Genomic DNA, 13480 nt, shown 5'->3' on the forward strand with positions numbered 1-13480 from the left:
TATTTGTAGCGGAATAATAATGTGGTGAATGAATCATGATGATCCATGATCCATTGCGGGCAGATACGGATTATGTGCCTGAATCGCAAGGCATGAATTTCTGCTAGGCCATCCAAAGGCTCTGGAGTCAAGGCCCCAAAAGCAGATTGAAGTGAAGTTCCAAGTACATTTGAGCATTGCACTTAAGTGTATAGGTCCAATGCAAGTTAAAACCTGGGTTCATCATCTCAGATATTGTACATTCATTCAACCGCATAATCATCTATTCCTAAAGATAAACCAGACCGATAAACCTGAATGAAAAACAGAGAAGAAAGAAAGTGTAAAGTCATGATATCCCAGACTTTTGTCAAGATAGTAGACTAAGTCCCGTTGCGCCGGATATGCCCAATATGTACGTGTCGAGGTCATTAAGAAAGAAAAGAATATGTTCAGCCCAATAGCAAAGGCATTTGTGGTAGGTTTGTGATGGAGGGCGTCGCTGGGGAAGTGTCTATGCATCTCCGTTTGCTTCAGTCTTGATTTCAGCCATGTCTGGAGTTATACCGTTCTTCAATTTGCTAGGAGGGGGCGGTTTCTTCCCAGATAGCTTCTTCGGTGCGCTAAGCTTCTTTTTCTTCGGCAACACTGACGGAGTGTCGTCGTCCAAGGGACGCTTGGGAGGAGCAGAAGCCGGCGTACCACTGCCGTCGGTCTGTGGTGTTTTGTTCCTGTTGACTTGCCTGCCAGACAGGCCGAGACATCGATCAAGATGCTGTGCTACCCTAGTGACAACAAAGTAACGAGGGCAATTCGGACATTTCACTGTCGGAAATGATATCTTTTCTGGTGCCGCTTGTTTGAAAGAACTATCAGGCGTTGTTGGAGGACTTGAAGCTGGCGTATTCGAAGTGTTTGTTTGCTTTTTCTTCTTCGGATTCAACTTGTCGGTTGCAAACGGGTTCCCGTGCACATCATGTCCGGGTTTGCTAATCATAGGTTGCCTCTGACAGTATTCCTTGTAAGGATCCGGTGGAGGACGAGCCCCAAGTCCTGTCACAGGGTACAACAGACGAGGTAGGCGACAGTCGGGACAGATTATCTCTTTCGTTGTGTGAAGTGGGTTTCCCTTGAGATACACCTTGCCGTCTTCAAATATAGCTCCATCGGTTTCAACACGGATGTCTTTGAGCTCTTCAAACTCCTGTTCACCAGTTTTGACGGGGCCAGCGGGCTTGGCTCCAGCCTCTTCGCGGCGTCTGGCAGCTTCTTCTTCAGCTTTCTGTCTTGCGACCACCACTGCCGAGCGCATCCGGGCCACCTTCTCGTCGCGATGAACTTTGGCAACAATATCATGAATGATGTTATAGAACGTATCGTTCAGAATATCGCAAGTCTGGTCAATTAGCGCTGAAACCAACGAACAACTGCTGAAAGCGTACCAATTTCGCAACCGTCCCCGGTGGATAGGCACTTTGCCTGTCTGTCCCATTTGATTCACCCATGACTAGTATTTAGTCAGGCTAACCTCTGTCTGCAGAATCCAAGATGTCCCTAATACCCTCGGACCGAAAATCCGAGAACGAAGCGAAGCGCAGCTGCGAAAATTCTCAACCCCAATATCGAGACTCCATGTACGATGCGTAGTTCTGCAGATTGAAGCGAAGGGAAAGAAACGTTGGCTGATGCCTCCGGCGGGGATGGGTGCGATATAGATAAGGACGTGGCCAGTTGTAATTTCAAGGCGCGAGTCGAAAGGGACAAAAGGACAAAGGAGAGTTGTCGTCAATGGAAAGGCGTCAAGCTCGCAGATAACACAAAGACGTTGGTTATGAATGGCCCATTTGCCGTAACACCGTGAATAGGTGGAAAATGTCGAGTCCAGCAACACTGAAGCTAGCTAAGGAGTGTTATTCGAATGGCAGCGGAGCGGCTCCCCGGATTAGGCTCACCTATTCGAATCCTTCGACCACCCAGATAATCTATATATATATGACGTAGCAGACTCCAGAATACCAGCAACACAGAGAGGCCGATCTCCAAATTGAACGAAGCAGATGGCGTCTGGACCTCTCTTGACCGCGGCCGAACAGAAGTAGATGATGGTGAAGAGTCGCTGGCGATGGCCGCAAATGGTGGCCTCAGGTTCTGCCCCATCTTATTAATTCTGCCGCCCGATCTTATCTTATCGCCATCTCCGCCTTTGTCGCGTCCTCCGCGCGGTGCCTGACCGGCCATGGTCCACGCCTATCTTACTCTCTGACAACAACAACACCAGTCTTTCGCTTTTAACTACTCCTTTTGCTCTTTGAATACTCATCCTACCCTCCTCTGGTTGTGTCTTTAAATAATTCTTACATGGCGTACCAGTTCTTCGCCAAAGCCCACCAGGCGAAGCGGTCCTCCTCCGCGTCTCCCCCACTTCCCCAACACTCGTCCCCGCCATCGCGTGGTAGTGGCCATGGCCCTCCCAAATATCCCCCGGCCATGGTCGCCTCGACGCCCTCAGCACCATCAGCTGTCAATATCGCCGCGAAGCTGAAGCCTCCAACCTCCAAAGACCGCTCATTCGAGCCCCCCGCATACCCTCACGCCATCCAGCCCGGATACCCTACTCCGCACGAGCACGTCACGATCGAACCAGTGAGCACAGCTCACATTCCGTCCCTGTCTCGAATTACCGGTCTCCTCTTACCAATCCGCTACCCAAACTCCTTCTACACCGCAACAGTTACAGATCCCGTGATCGCGTCCGTGTCGCGCGTGGCCATCTACCATGATCACCCGGTAGCGTTTGCGCCAACGTCAGCAATCACGCAGTCGCCCACCGCGGGGACAAATAAAGTCATTGGCGCGATTCGGTGCCGACTAGAGCGACTTAATCCAGCAGCCGCTGGGAACTCCGAGAAGGAACCGACGAATCTCTACATTCAGACGTTGCATCTGCTCTCCCCGTATCGTGGCTGTGGAGTCGCGGCTTCGCTACTCAGCTCGTTACTCTTCTCCTCTACTCCTACATCTAAAACCGCATCGGCGCAAAAGTACGAGGTATCAGATCTCGTGAAACATTACAATATCCGATCGGTCACCGCGCACGTGCACGAGACAAATGAGGATGGGCTGAAGTGGTACGTCGCACGTGGGTTCGAGGTGGAGGAGGAAATTGTCGAGAATTACTACCGCCGACTGAAGCCCTCCGGTGCGCGCATTGTTAGGCTTCATCTTCAAGGCGACAACCAAAATAATACAAGCACAACTACAGACTCCGTTACACAACCGCCCGCGGCGAATCCAAAGCAAGAAGTCCAGAGCACACCGGACGCAGGTGCTGAAGCTGATGATGATGCCGATAACGACTGGGAAAAGGTCGAAGCCGAGGACGAACTCGAGCCGGAGGAACTCGGCGTGCAATCGTTCATCGGGTCTTCGTTGCTCGATGTTAACGGGTCCGCGAGAAAGAAGCGCAAGACTAGTGGGGAGTCCTAGGCACATCTATCTGCCTTTTAGACCGGTATCTGATCTATATTTCGTTATCTCCTGGTTTATACCCCTCTCCACACTTTCGGATGTGATGTTTTGGCGTTAAGGATACCCTTACTATTGATTAGAAATCTACTACACTCGTCGAGATATACTGACGAAAACAATCTATCATCAAAATATTATATCTTTCGATTATATATCACCTTTGGGACAGGCCCGGAATATCAAACCCACAAACACCATGGTATAAAGCTCAAATGAGGCGCAGAAACATAGACAAGTCATAAAACAATCATAAGCATAACAAGACATGAAAATGTGACACCAAAATCTAAACAAACAGAGAAACACAGGTAAACACCAAGTCTCGGTTTAGATATTATAATTCTCCGCATGCAGGAAAATCTCATCCTTAGACGAATCCGTCAACACGAGCGTCTGCAGCCTCGCAACCGCGTCCGAGACATCCATACGCAGACTCGGCGGCCCACAGACATAAACGCATGTCCGGCGCCCGAACGTCCTCGAGAACTCGTTGAGCATCTTGGGCACGTTGGGTCGTGTGTATTCGACTTTCCACCCGTTGCGCTTTTGCAAGGGTAGGGATGCGAAGCGCGGGTTTGGACGCGGCGTTGCGGCGGGAATGGTTTGGATTGTGAGTTGTGGAGGGGCTTTTGTTGGTGGTTGTGGCTGGGGTGGGAAGTAGGATTGGGGTTGTTGTTGCGACTGAGGTTGGGATTGGGACTGGGATTGGCTGAAGCCGAAGTCGAAGGGGGCGTTTGGGGGTGTTTCTGGTGAGATGTATGGCGATTGTTGGAGGTATGGGGATGGGTACTGGTATTGTGCGAATTGAGGTTGTGAGGTTTGGTAGGGTGACTGGTAGGGAGATTGATATGGCAACTGGTAGGGGGATTGCTGGTAGGGTGAGAGGCTGGTGCTTTGTTTGGGGGACTGGTAGTTTGATGACCTCGGTAGGTTTGCTGTGTAGACTCGAGGAGGTAGGGCCGTGAGGGTGTCCTCGTTCTCACGGCGGAGTTCCTTCTCTTGCTCTTCGTCTCCGGCGGCTTCTTCGCGGATGTATGCTGAGCTGCGCTTCTCGATTTCCTGCAGCGTATCGTAGATCTTTTCCTGTACGATATCGCGGTACAGTTGCTGGTCTTGGATGGGGAATGGATGGCCGCTGTCGTCCTTGGCACCTGTCAGGTAGAAGTAACAGTGCACCGAGTTAAGCGGCGCATGGTCTCTGCAGATGCGCAATTCCTCTTTAAACCAGTCGATTGACTCCGGGTCACGCAGGGCCCAGATGACTCGGACTGATTTCGTCACAGCCTTGCCCTCGCGCATTTTCTTGATTAGGTCCAACAAATGACTAGCGATAGCAGTAATGCCACTGCCACCAGCAAAGAAGATCACATCGTCGAAAGCTGCCATCTGACGCCGCATACCTCCATAAGGTCCCTCGAGAAAAGCCGTCCATGTTTTGAACGGCCCGTATTCGACGGACTTTCGAAGCACATTGCGCGTAAATCCACGGAATGGTCGGAATACGAGGGCCAAGTCGCGGTACTCCTCGCCGTAATTGGAGGGCAGATCATTGCTGCATAATGAGGCGATGGTGAAAGGGTGATTTTGGAAGAAAGCGACTCCCGGCATGCGAAGGTATACGTATTGACCAGGCTTCCACCTCATTTGAGTCGGGACTGTGATTTTGATTGCATTTTGTGGTAGAACGGTGACGGCGGAATCCTCGCCTATCATGAATGATAACCGCATAGGGTTGGTCCAGTTGAGGTAGCCCAGTCTCACAATGTAGGATAGGACCAGTATCGCAATCGTGGTCCATAGATATGCCCAAGACGACAGGTAGTTCTTCGTGTGCCAGAAAAGCATGGCAACGAAAATGATAGACGCGGGTAGATGAACCTTCAAAAACAACTCATACATCCAGTCGCGCAGAATTGGCAATGAGTGAACGCATAGGAAGCACAGGGGAATTAGTGCCGCCAGCCCTGTTCCATAAACGTATATGTGCGGAGTGAGGTAAAGTTGATATACGTCCAGCATGCCATGTTCCCAGATTGGAGTTACGTAGAAAGGAATCGTGTGAACGAGGCTCAGGAACAGGCAGATATAGCCAGCCCACCGATGGAGCACATTCAATCTCTCGTGCCCAATGCCAGTCAGCATACTGATGAAATTTGCCCTGGTGCTCATCGCCACAATCCACGGAACCATTGCTACGGCAAGCATGCCTGCGCGGATAGCCAGTGGTGGCGATCCGATCGTGATGGAAGAGTAGTACAGTGGCTGTGGAACGAAGCAATAGAGGGTAACGAATATCAGCGCGGCGAGGATGATTGCCGATGCTCCTAGAGAAGGGAAAACGATTCGGTACTTCCCTAATCGAATCTCCGGAAGCGAATGATAGAAGATCCATCGCGCGAGTGCGATGGCATTGTTCAAGGGCGCAACAGTTGAAACGGAAGACTGCTGCTGTTTGGTATGAAGTAGCCCCTGTGCCGGGAAGAACAGTGTAGTCGAGCTGTCGGTGGCGGCGCTGGGAAGCTCATACTCGTCTTGAGGAGACTGGAATCCTGCCCGTGGTTTCTCTCTGTGCAAAGCAATTCTGACCCGATCACCCCAGGTATGGTAAAAGCGAATTGCAGTTGTTATGGCCAGCAGCACCAACGAAAAATACACCCAGCCTCTTCCATACTTGCCGGCTTTGGACCATGGATCATGCTGGCGTTCTTCGAGCACCGCGTCGTCCCAGGGAGTGTCACTAGGGAAGTTGATGCGCTTCACGATCTCATTAACGTAATCCCACGATGACATGATGCACGTAGGTTTCAAATTCCGCAATAATAAGAGTTTGTGTTTCACAACCTGGGTGAGGCGTTCCAGAAGACCAGCTTCGAAACCGAAGCGAAGGATGTAAGAGCGAGGTTCGTCCGCTGTTTATCCTCCGACCCTAACTGAGATCATAGAGCGGAGCATTCGTTGGAGTCAAGTCACTTCAACCGGTCTTCCTGATCTTGACCACGTTCAAGACTTCTTTGTCCTGGTCGCGCTCAGGACCTGTGGACATGCATGAAAAGGAATATGATCGACCCAGAACGATAATTCAAACAATCATAATACCTGTGGGTGGCTGAGAGATGGAAAAGGTGCATGGCGAAGAGGGGAAGAACCGCCGGACCTGAGCTTACCCTCAGCATCCTGGCCATCCGCCTTGAACTGCCTGGCAACAAGGAATCGAGACATGGCAATTGGTTATCACAATCCTCATGCGGGGAGAACACAGAGGCGTTACTTTGTCGCTTGCACCTGGCAGAACCTAGAAGGAAGATCTCCAGCGAGACGAAGAGTTGATTGGCTGAGCGTGTTCCTTGCTCGGGCCGTGGCCAACCATCGATCGCTGTGGGTGTGCCATCCTGTGCCATTTCTGCAGCCCACGGCCAGTCCGATCCACGCTAATGCGACGGCCTTAGCTCTTGTCACCTTGGGCTGGCCTTGTGGCGGCGTGATTGGGCGGGGTCGCATAGCTTCGGCGGTAAGCTGGGCTCTCCTACTCGCTCTGTGTCTGCGATAAGCGTTTCCCATGTCGGATACAGGCCTGCTGATTTGTGAGCTCCCAAGTGGAAACTGCGAGTCGATTTACTGATCTCTTTCACCGCGAACTTGTTGCCGGTTTCTGGGAGGAGGTTTATGTATGTAGGATGCACGTGGGAGGGAACTTTTACCTGGAGACTGCGAGGCTGGTCGGAATCTCGGAGATCGAGCGAGACTCGACATGGCAGGGCATGGCATTGGCGCATCACCTGGCTCCGTGCGACGAGGAAGGAAAGTAGCGCTCAAAGGAAGATCTCGAACAGCCCGCCTCAATGACGTTCTCTAAATCAAATGGACTAGTTGTCGAATATGTAAATCGCTTACAAAGGGGGTTTCGCGTCCTCTCGAGCTCTGTTGTTCGAAGCCCTAGTCACGTATACTAGGCCGACGATCATGAACCGATGCTGTCAATGGGAATCGAGCATCGTCAGGAAAGGTATTTCGCTTCAACCATCTCCAGGACGCGAAGCGCGAGTGGCTGTTGTTGTCTCAATCTAACAGCTTTCAGCGCCGTCATGCCCTAAAAGACACCCTAGTCCCAACACCATTTCCGCCACCATGCTCCGTTCCATCACCCGAAGTGCTGACTCGCACTCAGAGGACGCGGGTGATGCTCATCACGGTAACTCAGAGCGCATGTTGTTGGAGTCTCTTGGTCTTTCGTGGCGACGCGACATCCACGACAAGCTCGGACAGTCTGCTGAATGGCCATCAGGCTTGGGCACTTTTCCCATTGGGTCGGCTCACCATTTATGTTGACTCGAGCGTGTGGAAGCCCTCGCCTCCAAAACGGGGGCATGTTTGGGTAACCCAACACCTCATACGCCGCGCATGTCAGTCCTTCACTCCAGGTACTGCCCCTGTAACTGGATCATGTTGTAGGCCACGGCAGAATCTTCAATCCCGCCAATGTACTGCTCTCCATAGCCAAGCAGTAGGCAAGAAATGTCTGCCTATAAGGAGGCTCTCTTCAAGATGGTCCTTGACTCCTCTTGGTAAACTTGCCGGGAGAGGGCCCTCTTCGGGGTTCTTTGGGGCGATGCTTCCTCATACACGGGCACATATATGTAAAGACGGTATAGGTAGTATCAAGCTATTCTGTCCAGAATCAATGCAGTGAGGCAGATTCTAGGTAGCGATTGAACCCAAGCTTTCCTTCCCACACTGGAAGCTGCCTCGACAAATTGTTCATGTTTCGCCACTCTTAAAGCGAGCTGAACGTTCGGCAGATGCACTCTCTTCGACTATGGGTGCGCTCGTCTTGGTCGTTTCTCACTTCAGATAGCAAGATCATTCGTCAGGCAATAATGATTGCTGAGATTGCAAAATCGATCATTTTGTTTGAACAGTAGTCAACTCCAAAACACTCAGCAAGTTGAATAGCAGTCTATGACGCTCAAGAGTCTCCTCACTCGCAAGTGTAGATTCAGTAAGGATTGTTTGCAGCCTTGCCTGTATCTATAACTTGCTCACCGCCTTTCTGCATGACATTATTCTGCCGCAGAAAACCCGATTTTCTTCGCAGCGATTCAAACCGCCAGAACACAACTACCGTGAAAAACACTAGAGGGTTCAGGCTTTTAACCCCTCGATCCCAGAAATATGGCATCTACCACAGCAGCTGCAGCTTTGCAGCCCCCCGCACCATCTCTCGCGCTTCCCCCATCCCAATTCGCCCGACTCCAACCTCACGCCTACCTGCTCGCTCACCTCTCACCCCCCGCATCAAGCCAACAGCCCTCCATTCGAGCCAATGGCCGCGCCCCCTCACAGTTCCGCGTTACCTCCGCAAACACCGGCTCTTTAACACACACGAATGGAAGCGCCGTAGTGCGAGTCGGCGACACCACGGCCGTCTGCGGCGTTAAAGCGGAGATCCTACATACCGAAGATATCGCCTCATGGAGCGTCTCGTCCTCATCATCCCCGTCCACCAAGCGTCGCAAACTGACGAATTTCACGGAGAAACCCGGTGGAGACCGCGAAGACGGCTCAAAGGATGACGAAGATAACAACAACTCCTACATCGAAGACTTCAGCTTACTCGTGCCCAACCTCTCCCTGAGCACCGGATGCGCACCGGGATTTATCCCCGGCGCCCCGCCTTCTGCGCTTGCGCAGTCTCTATCACATGATATCCTCTCGTTACTGCATAGCTCGCGGCTAGTCCGTGCGGAGGACCTAGAGATCTGGTACCAGCGGCCGGATTTGGGAGCGGAAGAGCTGGAGCGCCATAATGAGGATGAACACATGGATGTGGATGCCGGAGCGGGGGCGGAGACTGAGGAAGCTAGCCTTGAGACGGGTGAGATCAAGGCCTTCTGGGTCCTCTACATCGATATCATGATCATTTCGCTAGCAGGGAATCCGTTCGATGCGACGTGGACGGCTGTTCTGGCGGCTCTCCGGGATACGAAGCTGCCGCGCGCTTGGTGGGATGTTGATAATGAGACGGTGGTGTGCTCGGACCTTGTTTCTGAGGCTCGCAAGCTGTCGCTGCGGGGGTTCCCTGTTGCCAGCTCGTTTGGTGTCTTTGACGCTGATGCCGCGGCTGGTTGGAGGGCGGTTATTATCCCCGATGCTGAGGAGGAGAGGGAGTTGGCGGAGAGTGAGAGGAAGGGGATTCAACGGAGATGGATTCTGGCGGATCCCGACGGGTATGAGGAAGGGTTAACTCAGGAGAGGGTGTCTCTTGTTGTGGATAAGACGTCAGGTGACAAGGTCAAGATTCTGAAGATGGAGAAGAATGGCGGGTTTGCGGTGGATAGAAAAGAGTTGAAGGATCTAGTGGACATATCAGCGCGTAGGTGGGACGATATTAGCCAGATACTTCAGCGGTGTTAAAGAACTCTACGCAATACGATGTTTATGGCAAGCAAATTCACAGTTGATCGTACGATATCTCATACCTAGATTATGCTCATGGACATTCCCAACTTCAATCGCTCATTTAGCCAATCCGGCATTATTCGTTCAAACATTTTCAGATATTTTCATAAAAAAAAGCATCAACGCTATCCTTGTGTCATAGTATCCAAGCCGGCATCAGCACCTGAATATCAGAAATATCAGAGACCCTACTCAGATGTTGCAGCAGCATTGCGCGGGCTTCGCCGCCGCCGCTTAGCAGGGGGTTCGTTGTCCGGTTTAGAAACTGGAACGTACGACCAATCTTCTTCATCTTGAGGCGAACTAGGAGCTTCGTTCTCATCTTTCGGTTTAAGCTTCTTCGGACCAGCCTTTCGAGGCATGTAGATCGAAATCGAGATTAGATCCAGGTTCTTCGAATCCGCGTCGCTGCCACCTGATTGTGTCTTTTTCTTGCTCTTGGATTTCTTCTCCACAGTTTTACCGTCGGCGCCTTCCGGAGAGATGCTTCGATCTTTCTTCACTTTCTTGTCGGTCTTCTGTGTTCCAGTGTCTTTGTTGAAGAAGGAGTAGATGGGAGCAAAGAAGCCCCGGCTTTTTTCTGGGGACGTCGTGCGATCTTCATCTTCATCATCTTTCGCGTTTTGACTGTCATCTTCTTCCTCGACATCGGAGAATTCCCACATGTCACTGATCTGACCCTTGACCAAGGCAGTTCCCCAGAGCGCGATCAACACGCCAGGAACGAGATATAAGAGGGCTGGCTGCGGGTGTTTGAATATCTGCATGACAGCAAGCGTGATGATCATTCCAAGCGTGTATCCAACAAGGCTAGCTTTGAAGTATGTCTTGGGGAAAGAGCGCGCGTCGCTATAAGGGGGCTCCAGCTCAGGTTCGTTTGGTCGAGCCGATCGTGCCCAGAAACGTTCACCCCATCCTCCTGTTGCTGATTGATAGATTGGCTTGACAAATCCCGAGGTCTCACCTTCTGATCGTGCCTTAACCATGCCCTTTGCCTTGTAGTACAAATAGAGGTCAAATCGAAGGGCTAGGCCCACCATCATGCCGGGCACGATAATGTCACCCAATCCCAACATGGCCAAAGAGTCTGCATCAGGGGCCTCACTTGGTGAAGGTGGGCGGGGGAATAAGAGCTTGATCGGAACGTCGAGCTTCGTCGCCACGGTCACCATCAGAGGGGTGAAGTAAACAAAGTAGATGTCGTAGAAGAACAGCGAACCGAGAATAAGAGAGCCGGTGACGAAAGTAGTTGGCGACATCAACTGAAGAGTGCCATAGGAGAACGCGAATCCGAAGAAGTTGGTTAGCCACCATGGGTTTGAGACGAATGTGAAGTAGGCCACTGTTGGTATTGACAGGATGCCACTCAAGATTTCCAGGGCGCCGAATGGACACTCCAAATGGACGACACGGTGTACATGGACACGAAGCTTTGCTCGCCAGTACAGCATCCCGCGTAAGAGCCAAAGTGTCTTCAAGATGAAGATGGGCAATGGGATGCAACCGAAGATCCCAGGTAGCGGTGATTGGCGTGTAACAGGTGGTTCTGAGGTAGCCACAACTTCGAAGACGCGCTCAGACTGCTTTGGTTTCCAGGTTTTCCCGCGGCGCGTGTATTTGCGCGGAAAGACAAAAGACCTGAGGACCGAGAAAGCGTCTTTCACAAACGCCATGGCGAAGATAATGCCCATTTGCGAGAAGTAGAAACCAAGTGCCTTGTTCAGAAGCTCCGCTCCCGCATACTTAATCACCATGTACAGGCCACCAAGGGTAGCACCAGCAGTCAAAGGGAATATGAGGGCATCGCTTGGTGCGAGTCCTTCCATTTTCTGGTCATTATTCTGGGGTTCTTCCTCTTCTTCTTCGTCCTCTGAGGACTTGGCCTCTTTGTCTGAGCGTTTAGGCGGTTTGGCAGCAGAAGTTGGCCTTGAGAGCGATGCATGAGCTCCAATAAACAGCGGAAAAAGGGCTGCTAGGATCACATGTGTGTAGGTTGGCAACATCGGCTTGATCAATGTGTATTGGTACAGCGCTTGCCCCAAGAGCTTTGCAAGTGGATTGACCTCAGCCATTCTGGATTGACAAGCTCGCTGTAGGGCAGAGCGCGTTGGAGGCAGAAACAATATCGCGCAAAAGCACGCCAATCTTGGGTGATTTAAACGTACTATGTTGCTGATGAGAGTAGCTGGATGTTTGTTGACAGAGTGAAGAAATGGTTCAACCAGCGATTTATATATGCCAAGACCAGAAGATCAGGAACTCCGTTTCGGGAGCTCAAACTCAACCGCCTTCACTGAGGCAGTCCCCCAAGGCATTATTCCATTCAGAATTCTTTTCATTCACCAATCATGGCAACTGATGTCACATTTGACACGAGCATGGTAAAACGCTGTGGCTCCAATGCTTAGTCTGCTTACTGACGATTTCAGGGCTCGTTCACTGTAGAGCTCTACAACTCCCATGCGCCCAAGGTCAGTCGCATTCCCCGCCGAGGCGCTTTGCGCTCGACATACAAATTACTGACAATTATGATGGCTATAGACCTGCAAGAACTTTGCTACACTTGCCGAGCGAGGCTACTACAACAATGTCATTTTCCACCGCATCATACCGAACTTCATGGTCCAGACTGGTGACCCTACTGGCACGGGGCGAGGAGGCAGCTCAATCTACGGCGAGAAGTTTGAGGATGAGATTCGCTCGGATCTGAAGCATACTGGAGCTGGAATACTGAGCATGGCAAATAGCGGACCGAATACCAACGGGAGTCAGTTCTTCGTGACTCTAGCTCCTACACCTTGGCTGGACGGAAAGCACACTATCTTTGGTCGCGTAAAGAGCGGGATGAGGATCATACAGCGCATGGGACTTGTGAAGACAAACAACGAGGACCGACCTTTGGACGAGGTCAAGATCCTGCGCGCAAGGATCGTGGAGGCGAATGAAGAGTGAAGCCTCAAAGACAATTATAAGGTGCCGACGTCTTCAGGACGAATTACGACCGCTATACTCCAACACCTACGTCGAGGTGTACTATGACTAGGCCATCAGTCAGACGCGACCACATGTTGACTGCTGGCGTCAACGGCCGCATCAAGTAGGCCTTGGGAATACAAGGTCGGTTTAGCAACCGACCCCGAGGGTCTTACGGGAAATCGACCTACTTAGCTAGAGCGCTGTCGCATGATAGGAGCGAGCCCTGCAACTACTCCTTACTAAGTAGAGATGGTTTATAGAGATGTGTCACTGCAAAACGAACCGCTTCCATCAAATGTTTCCATCCAGAGCAGCAGATACAGAGTGACAGATTCTGTCTACCACCCCTGAGACGCGTAGCCAGTGAAGGCCGTTGCGATGTAGACAAACTGCTATGGAAAAGCAGTCTGGCTGTGCAGGAGTGGCATGGAGAAAAAAAGAACTTAGGAAAACCTCCTTAACTTTTAAGTGCGAAGCTCTTGTCAGTCTAGCCAAATCCGGGCTAGTGCTTCTAGAGCTCTACTTGCCTTCGCAGAGCTCG

General features: G+C 51.4%; 7 protein-coding genes across 7 annotated transcripts; 4 read left to right on the plus strand and 3 right to left on the minus strand.

The window, feature by feature from the left end:
- Window positions 1-102: 102 nt before the first annotated feature.
- On the minus strand, window positions 103-2053 carry BDW74DRAFT_154429 (SGF11 family protein). The gene is made up of 3 exons (XM_073724684.1): window positions 1932-2053; window positions 1422-1879; window positions 103-1375 (listed from the first exon to the last, which is right to left on the minus strand). The coding sequence occupies exons 2-3, from the start codon at window positions 1482-1484 to the stop codon at window positions 494-496; spliced, it is 945 nt and encodes a 314-aa protein (XP_073583435.1). The 5' UTR covers window positions 1485-1879; window positions 1932-2053; the 3' UTR covers window positions 103-493.
- A 187-nt stretch (window positions 2054-2240) lies between these two features.
- On the plus strand, window positions 2241-3625 carry BDW74DRAFT_154430 (uncharacterized protein). Its single transcript, XM_073724685.1, has one exon. It carries the CDS (start codon window positions 2338-2340, stop codon window positions 3463-3465), a length of 1128 nt encoding a protein of 375 aa, XP_073583436.1. The 5' UTR covers window positions 2241-2337; the 3' UTR covers window positions 3466-3625.
- A 24-nt stretch (window positions 3626-3649) lies between these two features.
- On the minus strand, window positions 3650-6415 carry BDW74DRAFT_28041 (putative metalloreductase transmembrane component). The gene has a single exon (XM_073732402.1). The coding sequence runs from the start codon at window positions 6295-6297 to the stop codon at window positions 3835-3837; it is 2463 nt and encodes an 820-aa protein (XP_073583437.1). The 5' UTR covers window positions 6298-6415; the 3' UTR covers window positions 3650-3834.
- Window positions 6416-7481: 1066 nt separating this feature from the next.
- Window positions 7482-8435, plus strand: BDW74DRAFT_28055 (uncharacterized protein). Its single transcript, XM_073732403.1, has 2 exons — window positions 7482-7510; window positions 7583-8435. Exon 2 carries the CDS (start codon window positions 7685-7687, stop codon window positions 8192-8194), a length of 510 nt encoding a protein of 169 aa, XP_073583438.1. The 5' UTR covers window positions 7482-7510; window positions 7583-7684; the 3' UTR covers window positions 8195-8435.
- On the plus strand, window positions 8280-9960 carry BDW74DRAFT_28058 (3' exoribonuclease family protein). The gene has a single exon (XM_073732404.1). The coding sequence runs from the start codon at window positions 8677-8679 to the stop codon at window positions 9916-9918; it is 1242 nt and encodes a 413-aa protein (XP_073583439.1). The 5' UTR covers window positions 8280-8676; the 3' UTR covers window positions 9919-9960.
- A 1-nt stretch (window position 9961) lies between these two features.
- On the minus strand, window positions 9962-12248 carry BDW74DRAFT_28071 (aspartic endopeptidase). Its single transcript, XM_073732405.1, has one exon. The coding sequence runs from the start codon at window positions 12033-12035 to the stop codon at window positions 10152-10154; it is 1884 nt and encodes a 627-aa protein (XP_073583440.1). The 5' UTR covers window positions 12036-12248; the 3' UTR covers window positions 9962-10151.
- A 19-nt stretch (window positions 12249-12267) lies between these two features.
- On the plus strand, window positions 12268-13042 carry cyp1 (putative peptidyl prolyl cis-trans isomerase (CypC)). The gene is made up of 3 exons (XM_073732406.1): window positions 12268-12344; window positions 12393-12434; window positions 12505-13042. The coding sequence occupies exons 1-3, from the start codon at window positions 12312-12314 to the stop codon at window positions 12913-12915; spliced, it is 486 nt and encodes a 161-aa protein (XP_073583441.1). The 5' UTR covers window positions 12268-12311; the 3' UTR covers window positions 12916-13042.
- The last annotated feature ends 438 nt before the right edge of the window (window positions 13043-13480 follow it).

This window comes from Aspergillus multicolor, assembly GCF_047715735.1.
Source record: "Aspergillus multicolor strain CBS 133.54 unplaced genomic scaffold BDW74scaffold_14, whole genome shotgun sequence".
Lineage (NCBI taxonomy): Eukaryota > Fungi > Ascomycota > Eurotiomycetes > Eurotiales > Aspergillaceae > Aspergillus > Aspergillus multicolor.

Excerpts from the sequence above, each read along its gene's own strand:
- BDW74DRAFT_154429 (XM_073724684.1), bottom strand. The coding sequence starts at position 1,484 with ATGGGTGAATCAAATGGGACAGACAGGCAAAGTGCCTATCCACCGGGG. Across the intron at positions 1,376-1,421 it reads CGGGGACGGTTGCGAAATTG|ACTTGCGATATTCTGAACGA; the intron begins GTACGCTTTCAG and ends CTAATTGACCAG.
- BDW74DRAFT_154430 (XM_073724685.1), top strand. The coding sequence starts at position 2,338 with ATGGCGTACCAGTTCTTCGCCAAAGCCCACCAGGCGAAGCGGTCCTCC.
- BDW74DRAFT_28041 (XM_073732402.1), bottom strand. The coding sequence starts at position 6,297 with ATGTCATCGTGGGATTACGTTAATGAGATCGTGAAGCGCATCAACTTC.
- BDW74DRAFT_28055 (XM_073732403.1), top strand. The coding sequence starts at position 7,685 with ATGCTCATCACGGTAACTCAGAGCGCATGTTGTTGGAGTCTCTTGGTC.
- BDW74DRAFT_28058 (XM_073732404.1), top strand. The coding sequence starts at position 8,677 with ATGGCATCTACCACAGCAGCTGCAGCTTTGCAGCCCCCCGCACCATCT.
- BDW74DRAFT_28071 (XM_073732405.1), bottom strand. The coding sequence starts at position 12,035 with ATGGCTGAGGTCAATCCACTTGCAAAGCTCTTGGGGCAAGCGCTGTAC.
- cyp1 (XM_073732406.1), top strand. The coding sequence starts at position 12,312 with ATGGCAACTGATGTCACATTTGACACGAGCATG. Across the intron at positions 12,345-12,392 it reads TCACATTTGACACGAGCATG|GGCTCGTTCACTGTAGAGCT; the intron begins GTAAAACGCTGT and ends TGACGATTTCAG. Across the intron at positions 12,435-12,504 it reads ACAACTCCCATGCGCCCAAG|ACCTGCAAGAACTTTGCTAC; the intron begins GTCAGTCGCATT and ends TGATGGCTATAG.